This window comes from Pollicipes pollicipes, unplaced genomic scaffold (assembly GCF_011947565.3).
Source record: "Pollicipes pollicipes isolate AB1234 unplaced genomic scaffold, Ppol_2.1 Scaffold_3447;HRSCAF=4054_pilon_pilon_pilon, whole genome shotgun sequence".
Taxonomy (NCBI): domain Eukaryota; kingdom Metazoa; phylum Arthropoda; class Thecostraca; order Pollicipedomorpha; family Pollicipedidae; genus Pollicipes; species Pollicipes pollicipes.
This window is the reverse complement of record NW_023596297.1, coordinates 36,439,632-36,453,403: the sequence shown is the minus strand read 5'-3', so window position 1 is coordinate 36,453,403 and position 13,772 is coordinate 36,439,632. Positions and strand designations below refer to the sequence as shown.

The window sequence follows — 13,772 nt, the reverse complement described above, 5'->3', positions numbered from 1 at the left end:
ATTGCAGAATTGTGTCCGATACACTACATATGATAGTGCTTCACGATATATGATAGTAACACTTATACTCTGATAGCGACATTCATACTCAGAACAGCATACTGCGATACCACACTCAACATGGAAACATCTCCACGAAATGAAGGAAAAGGGTGAATGCTGGGATATGCAAGCTAATCCGGACATCAGTAACTCAGGAATCCGGAAGTGAAATGAACGCTGACCCCGAGTTACATTTTACCAACCCATAGGCATATTATTGTGCAAGGGAGTTCCTTTTTGCAGCAACCTTCTGCGACATTGTGAGCCCAACCTACTTAAAGGAAGATAAGTTACAGGCACCGATACCTTGGTTATGACATCAGTTCCATTAAATAACATGATTGCTGAGCATGAGCCAAGATGATGAGCAATGCGTTTTGTTACTTTTCAAAAGCTTCTTTTTGGAACCTTTTTATATAAGTTAAAAATGTATCAGTGACGGAAATGTACATTATGAGTTATAGCTTCGGATATGATTTGTGATCTGTGGTTGATCGATAGCACGGTTGTCTGTCCGTTATTGAGAGTAAAAAGTAACTCGCCGATGTTTGGCATCTATTGGTTGGCGTGACGTTTGTTCGCGGGTTTAAGTTGGAATCGGTACTAACACTGTTCCCCCTTAGTCAACTTTCGTACTAAATATTCTCGAGGACGTGTTGAAAATGACGTGAAAAACATCGCGACATTCATGGCGCAGAACAGGCATTTCAAGCGTATTTAGATCATGGTCGGCGCTGTGGGCTGCGTTGTTGCATGGAATACGTGAGGGGTGTACTCTGAATCCGTTTCGCATACATTTTGTGGCTGAAAATGCCACAAGCAATGCATATTGCCGCCTTGTTCATTCTGCATCTGGTAAGTAGGTATCTGCACTGGAGAAGGCACCACTATGCTGGGCAGCAGACCATGATGGATATGCGTCGAGATTTTGAGGGGACTTAGGGAAGAATTTAATCACTTTTGTATTTTTTCTGATGAAAATACAGATAAAACCGCAGTTATATGGCACACCGTGTCAGCAATGATCACAATACTGCAGAATTGTGCATTCTTCCATTCAAAGTAGGACATCAGGACTCACTGATACTGATAGTCATCAGTGATGCAGGTTAGATAGCAATGAGAAGCAGTCAGAATGACAGATGCTGGCTTATGAAAGCAGATTGCCGATTACTTTTCTAGAATATCTGGTTGCCATTTTCTGCATTCACAACACATTTAACCTTTTCTCTTTGCATTTAATTGAGTGGTCTTTTGCACATTGATAATGTTGTGTATGATATTCATAAGCTATTCAGCTACTAGTAGCTAGTTAACTACTAAAAGTAGCTAGCTATCACTAGTATATAGTTCTAGTAGTATATAGTATATAGTATATAGTTTTAGTAAATAGAAATATTCATGATTTTGTGATAATTCATGTCTTTGAGCTGTTTTGGCCATTGTATATTGTATTTTATTATTTGTTTTAGTAATTTATCATTGAAGTGCTTGTGAAGGCATTGACAGGTACATTTTTGTGACTAAGCATGGTTGCAAGCTGTCAAGCTTTCCTAAAATAATCAAGGCTAGCTTGGTTATGTTGTTTATGTGCTACCTTCCAGGGCACAGAAGTCAAATATTTTCAACATAAGAGCTACTAACTGTTATGATTAAAAACCAGGGGCTTAAGGCATTCCACACATAGATGAAATGGAAGTAATGTAACTGATATTCTACAGTTATGTTTTCAAAAATACAAACACTCCTAATCTCCATTCAATTTACAAAATCAAATGAAAAGTTAAGAGTCATGGTATTTATTTGTTATCAGTCATTAAAATGACCCTTAAATCAGGTAGCCCATCAAAGGAGGAAATTGACCTACATTATCTTGTTATCTCACTTAATTTTTTGATCTTTAAATGCTATATAGGTTGTGACTAGTTAGGTATAATGCTAGTTATCAATGAATACATATGCCATTCCTGCCTCTGAAAAATGAGGTACTATTATTTGAGGAGAGAAGGAATTAAGAAAAACAACAAGCCTGTACCAGGCCATGCTACTTGCCACAAGGCTGCGTATCTAAGGCAGTGATATTATCAGATATTGCACAGATATGATTATAGCTACATGTCTGAACTACAAACATAAAAGGTACTATTTCCACCAGCAAACACAAATCTTCCTCATTCTGCTGATCACTTGGGAACTGAAATGTATTGTTCTGGATTGATTTGGTAACACATTTAAAACTGATAACCTGTGTGAGTGATAACCATAACCATGCATAAGTGTAGTTGTGCGTTGACTGCTAGTAATTAGCATTCCAGTGGGGTTCATACATCAAGCAAAGGGTAACAGATCAGCGACAAGGAACTGTGTGGGGAGGGGAAGGGGCACCTGAGGGCCATGATTCTCATAGCATAAATCCTTATTGAGATCCTGCACACCCTACTGTATGAATTTTGGAACCCTGAGGTCTAATGCTACATTGCTGGCAGTTCTGACATGCCTTAAACATGGTTTCCACATATAGCAGTATAGTGGCAGTATGACTTAATAAAACACAAAGGTTATGTAATCAAATTACCTGTGTCAAGTTCACTGCTATTTGGGTGAGCAAAGGCCAATATCAATGTAAAAATTTGGAGTATGGGGACTTCAAATCAACACTAACATTCAGCGCTTTGAGATGATGGTCTCCACTTGTTCTCACGTAATCACTAAACTGCAGCCAGGTCAAGGTGGTTTTGTGACTGATGGACCACATGTGTTTCAGGTGGCTGTGTGCGGTGAGAGCTATGAGTCTGATGGCCAGCTGACGGTGTCGGTGCTGCACAGTCTGGACCCATCGCCGGAGGGTGTGTTCACTCCCTGTGGTGCCATCAGCGTCCGTAGCCTGCGCGGCGGCGGCAGCGCCACCTATCAGCCGGCCGGCGCACTCTCTGCCACTGAGCTGGCCCAGCTGCAGGTGAGAACAGCCTGCCAAGGTGATAATTGTCTACTGAACTAGTACAGCTGGAGATAAGCCTGCTGAGCTGCCCTGGCTGGGCGTGAGAACTGCTCGCCAAGCTGATACATGGACAGTATGTGTGCAGAGATTGGTCTCTCACTGCATCGGTTTGGGTGCATATCGAGTTTGACATGTCACCTTGAAAACTGAGTATTTATATTGTGCTCACCTCACTCACAGATGCTAGTGAAGAATGATGGAATCTACCGGCTGAAGCTCATGGCTCAGTCTCTGGATGGCAGAAAAACAGAAGTATCAACATTTGTCAAGGCAGTGAGTACTTACGGTTTTCGTAGTTTGCGTGCTTTACTGCTAGGAACACTGTTCGGTGACCAAGTGTTCTTCTGATAGCTCAACTCTTAAACTACCTTGGGGCGTACTGAAGTGGGTAGATCACGTCCTGTACTGATGGCTGTTTTGGTTTGAGTATCCGCGGATGATAAACGGTACCTCTCGCCGCTGCACGATACACACTAGTGACTTATCGCGAAGAGGGACACTTAGAAATAATGTACCAAACTCCAATTTGCTTTGACGTCCATTGTTAACTGAGCATGTTTTTTTCTGCTTTTATTGGCCACTTTACCCCTTGAAGGTGGCAAATATCGGTACGTATACCGTAAATCCTGACACCCTATGGTGTCAGGATTTACTTTATTTATTAGCTTATTAGTTTTATTTCAGGCCAGCCTTTCGCTTTAACTATCGTACATTCGTCAATGTCCCATTCGCTCTCCTGCCGTGCAAAGACAGTGCGTAACGCCACCACGACCCGTTGTGCGTTCCCCTGTCGTGTGCCGCCGTGCCGGCGCGCCTGCACGTGTGCACCACTGCGTGTGTCCGCCGGCCGGCAGCGTGGTGTGGATGTGCGACCGACGTGGTGCCTCGCGTCTCCCCAGTGTCAGCTGGCCGAGACGGGTCTGCGCCACACCCTGCTGCTGACCATGGACCCGGCCGGCAGCCTGGTGGCCGCCAGCCAGCTGACGGACGCCGGCCGTTGCCATGGCGACAGCGCGGCGGCGCTCAGCGGCCTGCACAGCTTCGCCACCGATGTGGTCATTCGCCAGACGGAGGCCGGTCCCATGTGAGCGCGCCTCTGGGCTACCATCTGCCGGCGATGACCAGGCAGCGCAGGCGTTTTATAACCCACGCAGTCAATGATTCTGTGGATGAAACTGGCAGCCTGGATGCATGCGTTATGTTGGTTGATGGCTGGTTGCGTATTTCATCATGTAATTGTTCCGTCTGGTAGTGGTGCGTTGGTCAGGTAATTACCTGAGCAGGCGTCCTGAGCAGGTCCGCTTGCCTTTCAGCCCGGATACGGCCAGTTTCATTCAGAAAATAGAACAGGATAAGATGGCAAAGCAGCGCGGCGAGACGAAAGACAACCGGTCGTTTATAGCTAAATATGTGAGTATGGTCGTGTTTATCCCGTGAACGAAGCGGAGTGGAGTGATTCGTTTTAGGTGCGATTCTGACGTAGATCAAAATTCACAGAGCGCACAGAAAGGGCGAGAGGAAATTATGTCTCAGTGTTTGCACAACTTCGCTGCTGACACCGAGTGTACAGCATTAAGCACTGCTGCACACGCCACGTGGGATTTCCCCGTTTTATATGAGGGCTTACACTGTTGACGAGGCTCTGCATGTTAGTCGGCCTTTGCACTCTTGGTCTCTAGCTGGCCTGCCTCTCCAGCTTGGGCAAATAGTGATGGAGTCACGGTTTCTGGACCAGTCGTATCTACGGTGGTTTCTCGGTGGACGTACCGCACTGCAAGGACTCCGACAAACATTGCTTTGATTGCAAAGTCCCGAAAAAACCTACCTGCTGAACTTACTAGACAGGTGCAAAGTTTGTGACTGGTAGCTTCAATTTAACTCGAAACGCTTGTGGTACTTCAATGTTCACATCGCCTTTGTGGGTGATGCGAGCGCATATGTAGATCACGCTCTGGCGGAAGCGTTCTGGCTTCACACCGGGCATTAGGCGTACCATCCGAAGACCGAGGCGCCGCCTGACCCCCGATGCGTCCTATCTTGACCGACTTGACCTCCACGGGTGTGAGCTGTGGACACTGACTCCCGGTGCGTCCTATCTTGACCAACTTGACCTCCACGGGCGTGACCTGTGGACGCTGACCCCCGGTGCATCCTATTGTGACCAACTTGACCTCCACGGGTCTGACCTGTGGACGCTGACCCCGGTGCGTCCTATCTTGACCAACTTGACCTCCACGGGTGTGACTTGTGGACGCTGACCTCCGGCGGCGCGTCCGATCGTAACGGGCGCGATCTCCGCGGGACGTGACCCGTGGACGCTGACCCCCGGCGGCGCGCAGCGCTCTGTCGCCCGAGTTATTGCCACAGCACCGACTCCTGTTGCAGTGGATGTACATAGTGCCGGCCGTGCTGCTGCTGATGGTGACGGGTGGCTCGGACCCACCGGCGGCCGGCGCGGGCGGCCGCTGACCGGCGCCGCTGACGCCGGCGCGGCCGCTGATCGGCACCACTGACCGACGGCCGCTGACCGGCGCCGCTGACGATCCCCCGTGCGGAGGCCTGTCGGCGGAAATGTGGCTGCGCCGGCTGTGTCGTCGACCTCGGGACCATGGCGCTGGTAACCACCCTCAGCGTGATTCATTATCGGACAGTATGAAATTACGCTCGGTTGTGTTCATGCGAGCCAAGTAGCAGGTGATCGGTGTGATACAGCGCCAGTCCCCAACTTGCTGAAGTTCTCCATGGATCGTCCGCAAATTCTGTATAGCCCGATCAACACAGGCGATCGTTGAAGCGTGGGTGTGTTGAACAGCACCTGTCGGGGTGGGTTATCCGGAGCGGTTTTGGAGTAGCCGAGCAGCAGGCGCGCGCGCGTCTCAATGTCCTGGATCGGACCGAGTCACCGATAGTTGTCAGCGGCAACAACAGATGGCGGTAGTTTGCATTGGACGGGTATGCCCCCGGGGATCTTCAGGTATTATGACCCCCACAGCTCCATCGACTGTTGATTAGCCCGTCTAGTGTCACTCTAGTGTGCCGTGTTCGTGTTTTTACGGATGGATGGATCCGACGGCGCTCGTAGCGCTCGTTTTTATGGCATGCAGAAAGCCCTGAGCAAGCGGCGGCCGCGGCAGCCAGTCATGCTCGACATACCGGAATACTTTGCCGTGCCAATCCCTTGTTGTGTAAGGAATTTTTTTCTGTCCATGTGTGTATTGCATTACGAAGTTCTGCCATGGCCATTCACACATTCATACAACGCCGGTGACCACGGTACGTGTGAACATGTCCCGCGCTGTAGAGCCTCGCAGTCTCTGCCGGACTCGCAGCTAAAGGACCACCGGCGTGGCCGAACGCCGACACACAGCAGCCGGGCACGCTGCTTCGGCCCAAGTATATATACGCGGCTTCGGCCTCGATTTAAAATGCACGCACCAGGTGGGCATTTACCCCAGGTTGTAGTCGTCCGTTTGTTGGTGATTTTGTTCTTTGTCTGTGATGCGCGTAATAAATCACGGTTGGCTCCGCCTGGGTGCCCGTCTTTGTTCGTAAAACTATTCGGATGATAGCCTGTACAAAGCTCAGAAGTAAGTTATGGTATCTGACTAGCTGCCCTCCTTCAATGAGTTACAGAACGGCGAGATGCAGGCAGCCTACCGAAACTGTCCAACTGTAGTCTGTATCAACCTCCCAAAGTGCCGCTGCTGACTTACAGAACGACCGTTCGCACCTTCATAGTGCCTGTGACGGGCTACATGTATGTACATCGTCTGCGGCCGTATTCATCATGAAAAGGATGTCTACGAGTTCATCTGTGCCGCACGTGACCAGCGGAGTCGAGGTGGGGGCGCCGGCTCCACGGATGACCAGTTTGAGGAGATGGGGGAGAGCTGAGCGGGAACAAACTGATCCCACCCCCAGATATTTAGCCGAAGGACGATGTGACGGACAGGATGGACGGACTCTCGACTGGACGGAGGGTACATGATTGCACGGTGTGACCTCCGAATGGACCGCGTGCCCCATGTGCCAGAATATGCCCATAAATGGACGGCTCTGTTCGCAACTGGACGGCTCTGTTCACAACTGGACGGCTCTGTGCACGACTGGACGGCTGTGTCCACAACTGGACGGCTCTGTTCACAACTGGACGGCTGTGTACACAACTGGACGGCTCTGTTCACAGCTAGACGGCTCTGTTCACAGCTAGACGGCTCTGTTCACGACTGGACGTAGTGTATGCACACCTGGATGGATAAAGTCTCCCACTGCCTGACGGCGGAACTTACCGGACTGACCCTCACTCGAACGGATCGCAGTGCACTGTACGGAATGAAACACGCCTGGACTGAATGAACCATCCGCTGCGTTGACTCAAAGCCCATCATGACATTGACTGAACGGTCAGTTGGCCTGCACTGTCGTTTGAGCGGACCGCGTGCTCGATGTGTCGGGCCAGATGCCGCCGGGTGCGCCGGACCCTCCCGTGGGCGGCTCTGCCGGCGCATGCCCGGACGGGGTCAGCAGTCAAAGGTGGGACCGGGCAGTGGCCGCTCCAGCGCCGACCTCCTCACGACTGCAGCGCCGCCGCCATCTGGTAATCGCCCAGCAAGGCCTCTGTCGACACGATAGGTGAACATGTGAACAATATGGTTTCGCCTGACATTAAACGTGTGACACAGGGACACTGAGGTGAAAAGATAGTTCATTTCGCCGTACCGGAGAACGCTTAGTAGTGTATTTTGAGCGACCATTGACATTCCCCAACAGCGATCAGTACATTTCTACGGCTAGCGTGGGAGTAATTCTTCCGCTTTGGCTCTACAGAAAAAAAAACAAAGCAAGGATAACTTGATCTCAGTTACGGTACGGGTTCAGCTGTTCGATTCAGATGTTGCCTGCCAATGACATCTCGTTAGCGAAACTACAGACGGGATTGCGGCATCTTTGAAAAGGCGAGACGGCACGCCGACGTTTGGATAGCATGTGGCAGCGGAGAATCTACACGTCCTTAGAGGGCGATTAACACACGATTTCTTGCCTTAAGACCGTTTATACATAACTTTACGCGCCATCATTTTTTAATCCGCGCTCGCGTGCATTATGCGTTGGTTGCATTGCACAAGAAATCCCTCTTGTTTTTTTTAAAGATTTCAGCATGCATTACAACCACATGGCGTAACGTTACGCCGTCCGTCCTCCTCCTGGTGCTGCGCTTCTGTTTCGCTTCATCAAATCTTCTCACTCATCCGCCATACGTGGCATAATTCATGGACGGCCGTATGGCGCGCCCGGCGGCTGACCTGAGGTGACCCGGTCATGTCGCAGCGGCGGCATGAGCTGAACCTCCACGTGGCTGCCGGTGCCTGCCAGCACACGCTCGGCCGATTCCTCCAACGACACGTCAGTGCTTGCCATCGCCTGGGAAGCCCGGCCATACGTCTCAGACCATTGGGAATACTCTACCAAGGGCTGGTCAAGTGGGCATGAGTTATGGGTTGGTGAAGTGGGCATGCGTTATGCTTTCCTAAAGTATCCTGCAGCTCGTTCTGCGCGCCACTTAACTGAGCAGCTGCATAAGGCTTGTTCACAAACGCTCACAGCGTAGACTGAGACAAAAACGACCAAAAGCTCAAGGCAATGTACTATTTGTAAACCAAGTTAGTAAATGGTTTGTCAACTACCAGCACATCCGTTGCATCACGTAGACCTCTGTTTCAACAGCGACGATGCCCAACCAAACGGCTATGGCACTAGACGCCGCCCACCTCGGGCACGTAGGTGAGATAGTCTGCGCCGTAGCCGGCCGTCACTGGCATGTTCTCCTTGTCCTCGGCCGTGGAGCAGAGCCAGATATCCTGCGCCGGTGACGAAATGTCGTCGCAGAGGTCTAGCGTCATCTCCCACGGTACCTGCAGAGCACGCACCGACGCCCCGGCGGTCAGCGCCACCTACCAGCGCCGGGCCGGCGGTGGCCTCGACCAGAGCCGAGCCAAGGCGCTCAGGCCAGGCCCTCACATGGGGGCCGCTTGTGGCTTCGACCAGAGCCGAGCCAAGGCGCTCGGGCCAGGCCCTCACATGGGGGCCGCTTGTGGCTTCGACCACAACCGAGCCAAGGCGCGCGGGCCGGGCCCTCACATGGGGGCCGCTTGTGGCTTCGACCAGAGCCGAGCCAAGGCGCGCGGGCCGGGCCCTCACATGGGGGCCGCTTGTGGCTTCGACCAGAGCCGAGCCAAGGCGCGCGGGCCGGGCCCTCACATGAGGGCCGCTTGTGGTCTCGCAATTATATGATACAATGGTACTGCGGGCTGGGTGTTTGTAAAATAATGAACATTTATTTTGAACGATTGTTGATAGAGCGTCTTCATTCTAATTCCCACGTCACCCAGTGTCCAGGGTGTCACATTTGGCTATAGATGGAGAAGAAGCGCTGGGTAGGCACTGATTCTCCCACTACTAGGAAAACCCCCTTGTTTTCTCTCCACGCCGGCTGCTGATTCCAGCAAATGTGCGACGGAATAAAACGCAAACAATTTCGAGGATGCAAGACTGCGGCTTAGGAGCTGGGCGGCCTTCCGAACTTTAGGTCAGCTATTGTAATTATAATTGTCGTAATTGTCGTAACAATTATGTGCTGGTTCGGGATAAACATGCTTTTCTAAGTGCACCGAACTGTACGCGGCGATGCCGTGACAACTGCCTCTTGTCCGCCGGTCTGCACACACGGCTGGGTGCGCGGACTACCGCGCGTGGGAGGGGCCAATGCCGTGCACACCAGCAGCTCCTCGGATTTACCGCGCCATTAGTTCCGCTGACTGCTCAGTGCACATGGCTTCTACGGGACGGTAGTTTGAGTGTCCCAAGTGTGACGGCACTGCGTCTTCTGTGTGCCACGTGCCTCTACACGCGCTAGTGACATAACTCAACGGGAACAGTTGGGACGTCACCGCGTTTCGATGACGTCACCTCCGCTTCCTTGCGCTTCGCGTGCCAGGGTCTGTCATAAGAGCCCCGTGAAACCGTCATATAAATTAGGCGTTAGTTCACTGAAACAGCCATAATTGACGATGCTCTGAAGTTCGTTCGGGTAATTAAGCCCAAGAAGCTGACAGCCACAGGCTGAGCTTTGCTATCATCCGATTCCGTTATAAGATATGAAAAGTTTGGACGGTCTCCTGTCGCCGTGACGTCGTGTCTGGTTTCGACTTTTCTGTCCACGGGTGGTCTTCAGCGTAAATGTGTAGGGGAGCCTGGGGCTAGGCGCATCATCATCATGCATCACCTGCTATACCTTGGAAGCCGGCAGATAGCTCGCGGCCTCATGGCGCTCGTCACATATCCTTTGCTATCGCCATTTCGTGGGGGTCGGGCGGAGGTAGGCACCGTCGTGGAGTGAAGTGTGTTTCTATGAGAGTCAAACGTTACTTTCGGGGCCTTCATCAAATCAGTTTTCTCCGATGAGAGCCACAGCCACATGTCATGTCAAGAGAAACCTCAAGCCTGATCTGTTTTTTTGCCCGCGTGGTCGAAAACGGACGTGACGTTATGGCTCGCTGGAAGGCACGAGAACGCTTTGCCTTGAAGAGAGAATAGATGCACCAATCCGACCGGGACAAGAGCGATCAGTGATGCATCGTACCGCGCGTGATGCAACGTGCCCAGCTTGTGACCGGATAACGTCAGAATGTCTTAGGTCGAGGGCATAGGCGGGGGGGGGGGGGGGGGGGGGGGTGAGAACCACACGACCCTGGGCACGAAGACTCCTCTCAGCTGGCACATAGCCTTCTGTTTTTCGACGTTTGGCACCCCATAGAAACACTTGCCTGAGCCTTTTTTGCCACAATAGAGGTGTGACCGCTTTGCCCTTCCACGTCTAACTGACAGGTCCGAAGGCGATGATCGCAAATGTCATTATAATAGCTGCGCCACGTCTGGTTCGGGAGACTGCATAATTTTCTTTATGTTCTACATTTTACAAACTGCATATAGGTCCGGTTGTTGTTCTTCACTCCTTTGCTGCCGTCTGCCGTCATCTTGCGGCAATAAGACGACGCCGTTAGGCTGTAGGTGCAGAGGCAATGCTGAGATGATAATAAGAATCTATGATCAAAACTTTGTGTTCTTAGTGATTTGACCTACTGGAAATGGAAACCTGTAGCACATGCTGTGGAGACAATCTGTCACTATGCACACATTTTTAACATGGGCAGGACGGGTGTTTTTAATGCGGGTCCGAGGCACAGATTAACACGTGCACACGGTACAGCGAAGCCGGATATTCTGCAAATACTCGGAGAGAAAAACACAATAGTTTTGAAGAGCTTATAAGCGTTTGCCGGATAGCTTTTACCGGTGTGAGGATCGTGAGCCTTCCCAACCCCCCGAGCCGCTGCCATTCTTGTCGGTTTATTTACGTCACAATCCTCCCCCGTGGCAGACAAATCTTTACGTCGGTCTGCTGACGCTCCGACCCTTGTCGCCGACCTCCCACAGCGTTTGCTCATGTCCCGACCCTCCCACTTCCCTGACAGCTCACCTTTCTGTCGGGTCTGCCCATCCTTGCAGCGGTGTAGCTCCGGCGGACCCGGCGGCCCTCCACGTTGGCGAGGGTCCAGAGGTGGCCCGACCCGTTCTTGGCCTTGGAGCCCTTACGAAAGTACGGGTTCATCGAGAGATTATGTCGTACGCTGTTCTTCCAGCGGTCATCGCACGACTTGTAGAAGCCAAAATGCTCACTGAAACACAACACGCCTGCGTCACGGACCACGTTCGTTAGTTGTTACCCGATCGCAGACGACGTCTGTTGGTTGCTACACGGTCGCAGCCCACGTCTGTTGGTTGCTAGTCAAGCGCAGACCACGTCTGTTGGTTGCTACATGGTCGGAGCCCACACCCGTTAGCTGTGGTCCACGTCCGTTAGCTGTGACTGCACGTCGAGCTTTGAGTTTCTTCCTGAAAGCTTGTTTCGTCCCTCCCTCTTCAATGTAAGCTCTAAGCCACCCAGAAGTTGCAAGAGAGCACTACCAAGACAAGTCTGTCACCGTCTCGAAATTCGTGTGTTCTTTCCCTTTCCAGCGGACTTTATAAACCTCCGCCTCTAGCTGTGACCCTTGAATTTGTCGAACGGATGAAAGGATTGTTCGGAAAGTCCAGTTAGACTGGACTGGCTGTGACTGTGCTCAGTTCCTCAAAGGAAAAGTCACAGTCAGAATATGCAAGACCAGTGAGGTCATAAGCAAACCTGTGACCTTGCGCGGGCACAGTGCCGATTAAAGAATGCTCGTCCGCCGGCCTGCGTGGCCCGTCCTAATCACAGGAAGGGTCGGACGTGGCAGGTACAACAGATTTATATTATGCACAGGGTCCTTTCGATTCAAGAACACAGCAATCATCAGTTTTGATTATTTCTCTTTTATTTATTGGCTCACTCAGGTCGCGTTATTATCAATATAAATTATATTGAACATGATATTCCGTTCAGGGCTTTGCACCATTTCTGCCATTCACTATCGCATTCTGTGCATTTACGCAAAATGAGCACTGTAGTCGACACCCCCCCCCCCCAAAAAAAAATCCCATCACGCTATCCGCTATTTTGTCTATCACTTTTACCTCCCCAGACTGGTTTCTAAGAGTGCATGAGAAATAACGGCAGGATTTGAACAGCCTGATGTCATTGACACCGTAAACGGTATGTTGCATTTCAAAAACATCTTAAGGTGCAGACATGCTTCATGCAAAGAGTTCATGTTAATTTTGTTGTATTGCAAAACACATTTGACAATGGGGTGCAAAAGCCTCAGTAAATAAACTCCCCAGTCACCCAAGAGTCACCCCGCTTGTCCTTCTGTGTTTTCAGAGGACAGTCTAGCTGCCTTAGCCCCTTTGTTGGAGCCATAATAAACGAATCGCACAGCAGCGTTTGATTTGCCTCGTTTCATACGCCGGTGCTCCAAATCAATGTGCTTGTGGGCAACTGATGGATAAAACATCGTTCCCAGCGTCATTATCAACACTTCAGGGCATTGCACATTGTCTCGGTATGCGTGATCGGACTCGTTATGTTGGGCGTGAACTAATCATAGCGGACAGGAACAGCCGAGCACTGTTGTCACCAGCGATTGACCATTACAATGCACACATACAGTGTCTGTGTAGCCCGGCCGCGGTCATCATGAATAGGTCCTTGGCACGCGCTCAGCAGGCGATGGCAGGACTATCCGCCGCATTTGTTGATTAAAGTTGGCTTGAAGCCTAGTCACACACCATGGTTCAAAATCAACAGACAGGTGTGAAATCGCCGTTAATCTGTCCTATACAAACATGCATATGTGTAGATGTATATCTGCAGCAATGTTCATTAGCTCTCATGCAGTGTGATTCATCCCAACAGCAGTAGGACGCCTGCCAAAGCTCTAGAAATGAAGCTTTACCAACCGCTTCGGGTAAAAATATTTGTATAATTCGTTGTCATTAGTGCTTTACGACACACTCAGCTGATGAGGTCATATGGCGTCACCTGCCTCTCACCCTAAGAGGGAGCGCCGGCACCACGCACGGGGAATCGAGCCTTGCACCTCAGGTTTCCAACGCGCTCAAAGGCACACAGGTGCGTTAACCACTTCAATATCGGCGCCCTACCTGTATATCATTTTATAGGTACCATGTTACATATTCTTACCATATCTATACCTATATATATATATATATATATATATATATATATATATAC

The 13,772-nt window shown here is 50.7% G+C and overlaps 2 protein-coding genes across 2 annotated transcripts in view; one reads left to right on the top strand and one right to left on the bottom strand.

Annotated features, from left to right (window-relative positions):
• The first annotated feature begins 779 nt into the window (after nt 1-779).
• On the top strand, nt 780-7,250 carry EMC10 (ER membrane protein complex subunit 10). The gene is made up of 7 exons (XM_037215468.1): nt 780-897; nt 2,807-2,998; nt 3,221-3,313; nt 3,940-4,124; nt 4,354-4,450; nt 5,426-5,488; nt 7,227-7,250. Exons 1-7 carry the CDS (start codon nt 853-855, stop codon nt 7,248-7,250), a joined length of 699 nt encoding a protein of 232 aa, XP_037071363.1. The 5' UTR covers nt 780-852.
• LOC119092111 (uncharacterized) overlaps nt 5,488-13,772 on the bottom strand; it is a 29,485-nt gene continuing 21,200 nt past the window's right edge. Inside the window, exons 3-6 of the mRNA XM_037215084.1 lie at nt 11,577-11,775; nt 8,809-8,952; nt 8,344-8,461; nt 5,488-7,657 (exon numbers count right to left, since the gene is read on the bottom strand). Coding sequence (XP_037070979.1) covers nt 7,611-7,657; nt 8,344-8,461; nt 8,809-8,952; nt 11,577-11,708 — 441 coding nt within the window. The 5' untranslated portion in view covers nt 11,709-11,775 and the 3' untranslated portion in view covers nt 5,488-7,610. The remainder of the gene's footprint in view (nt 7,658-8,343; nt 8,462-8,808; nt 8,953-11,576; nt 11,776-13,772) is intronic.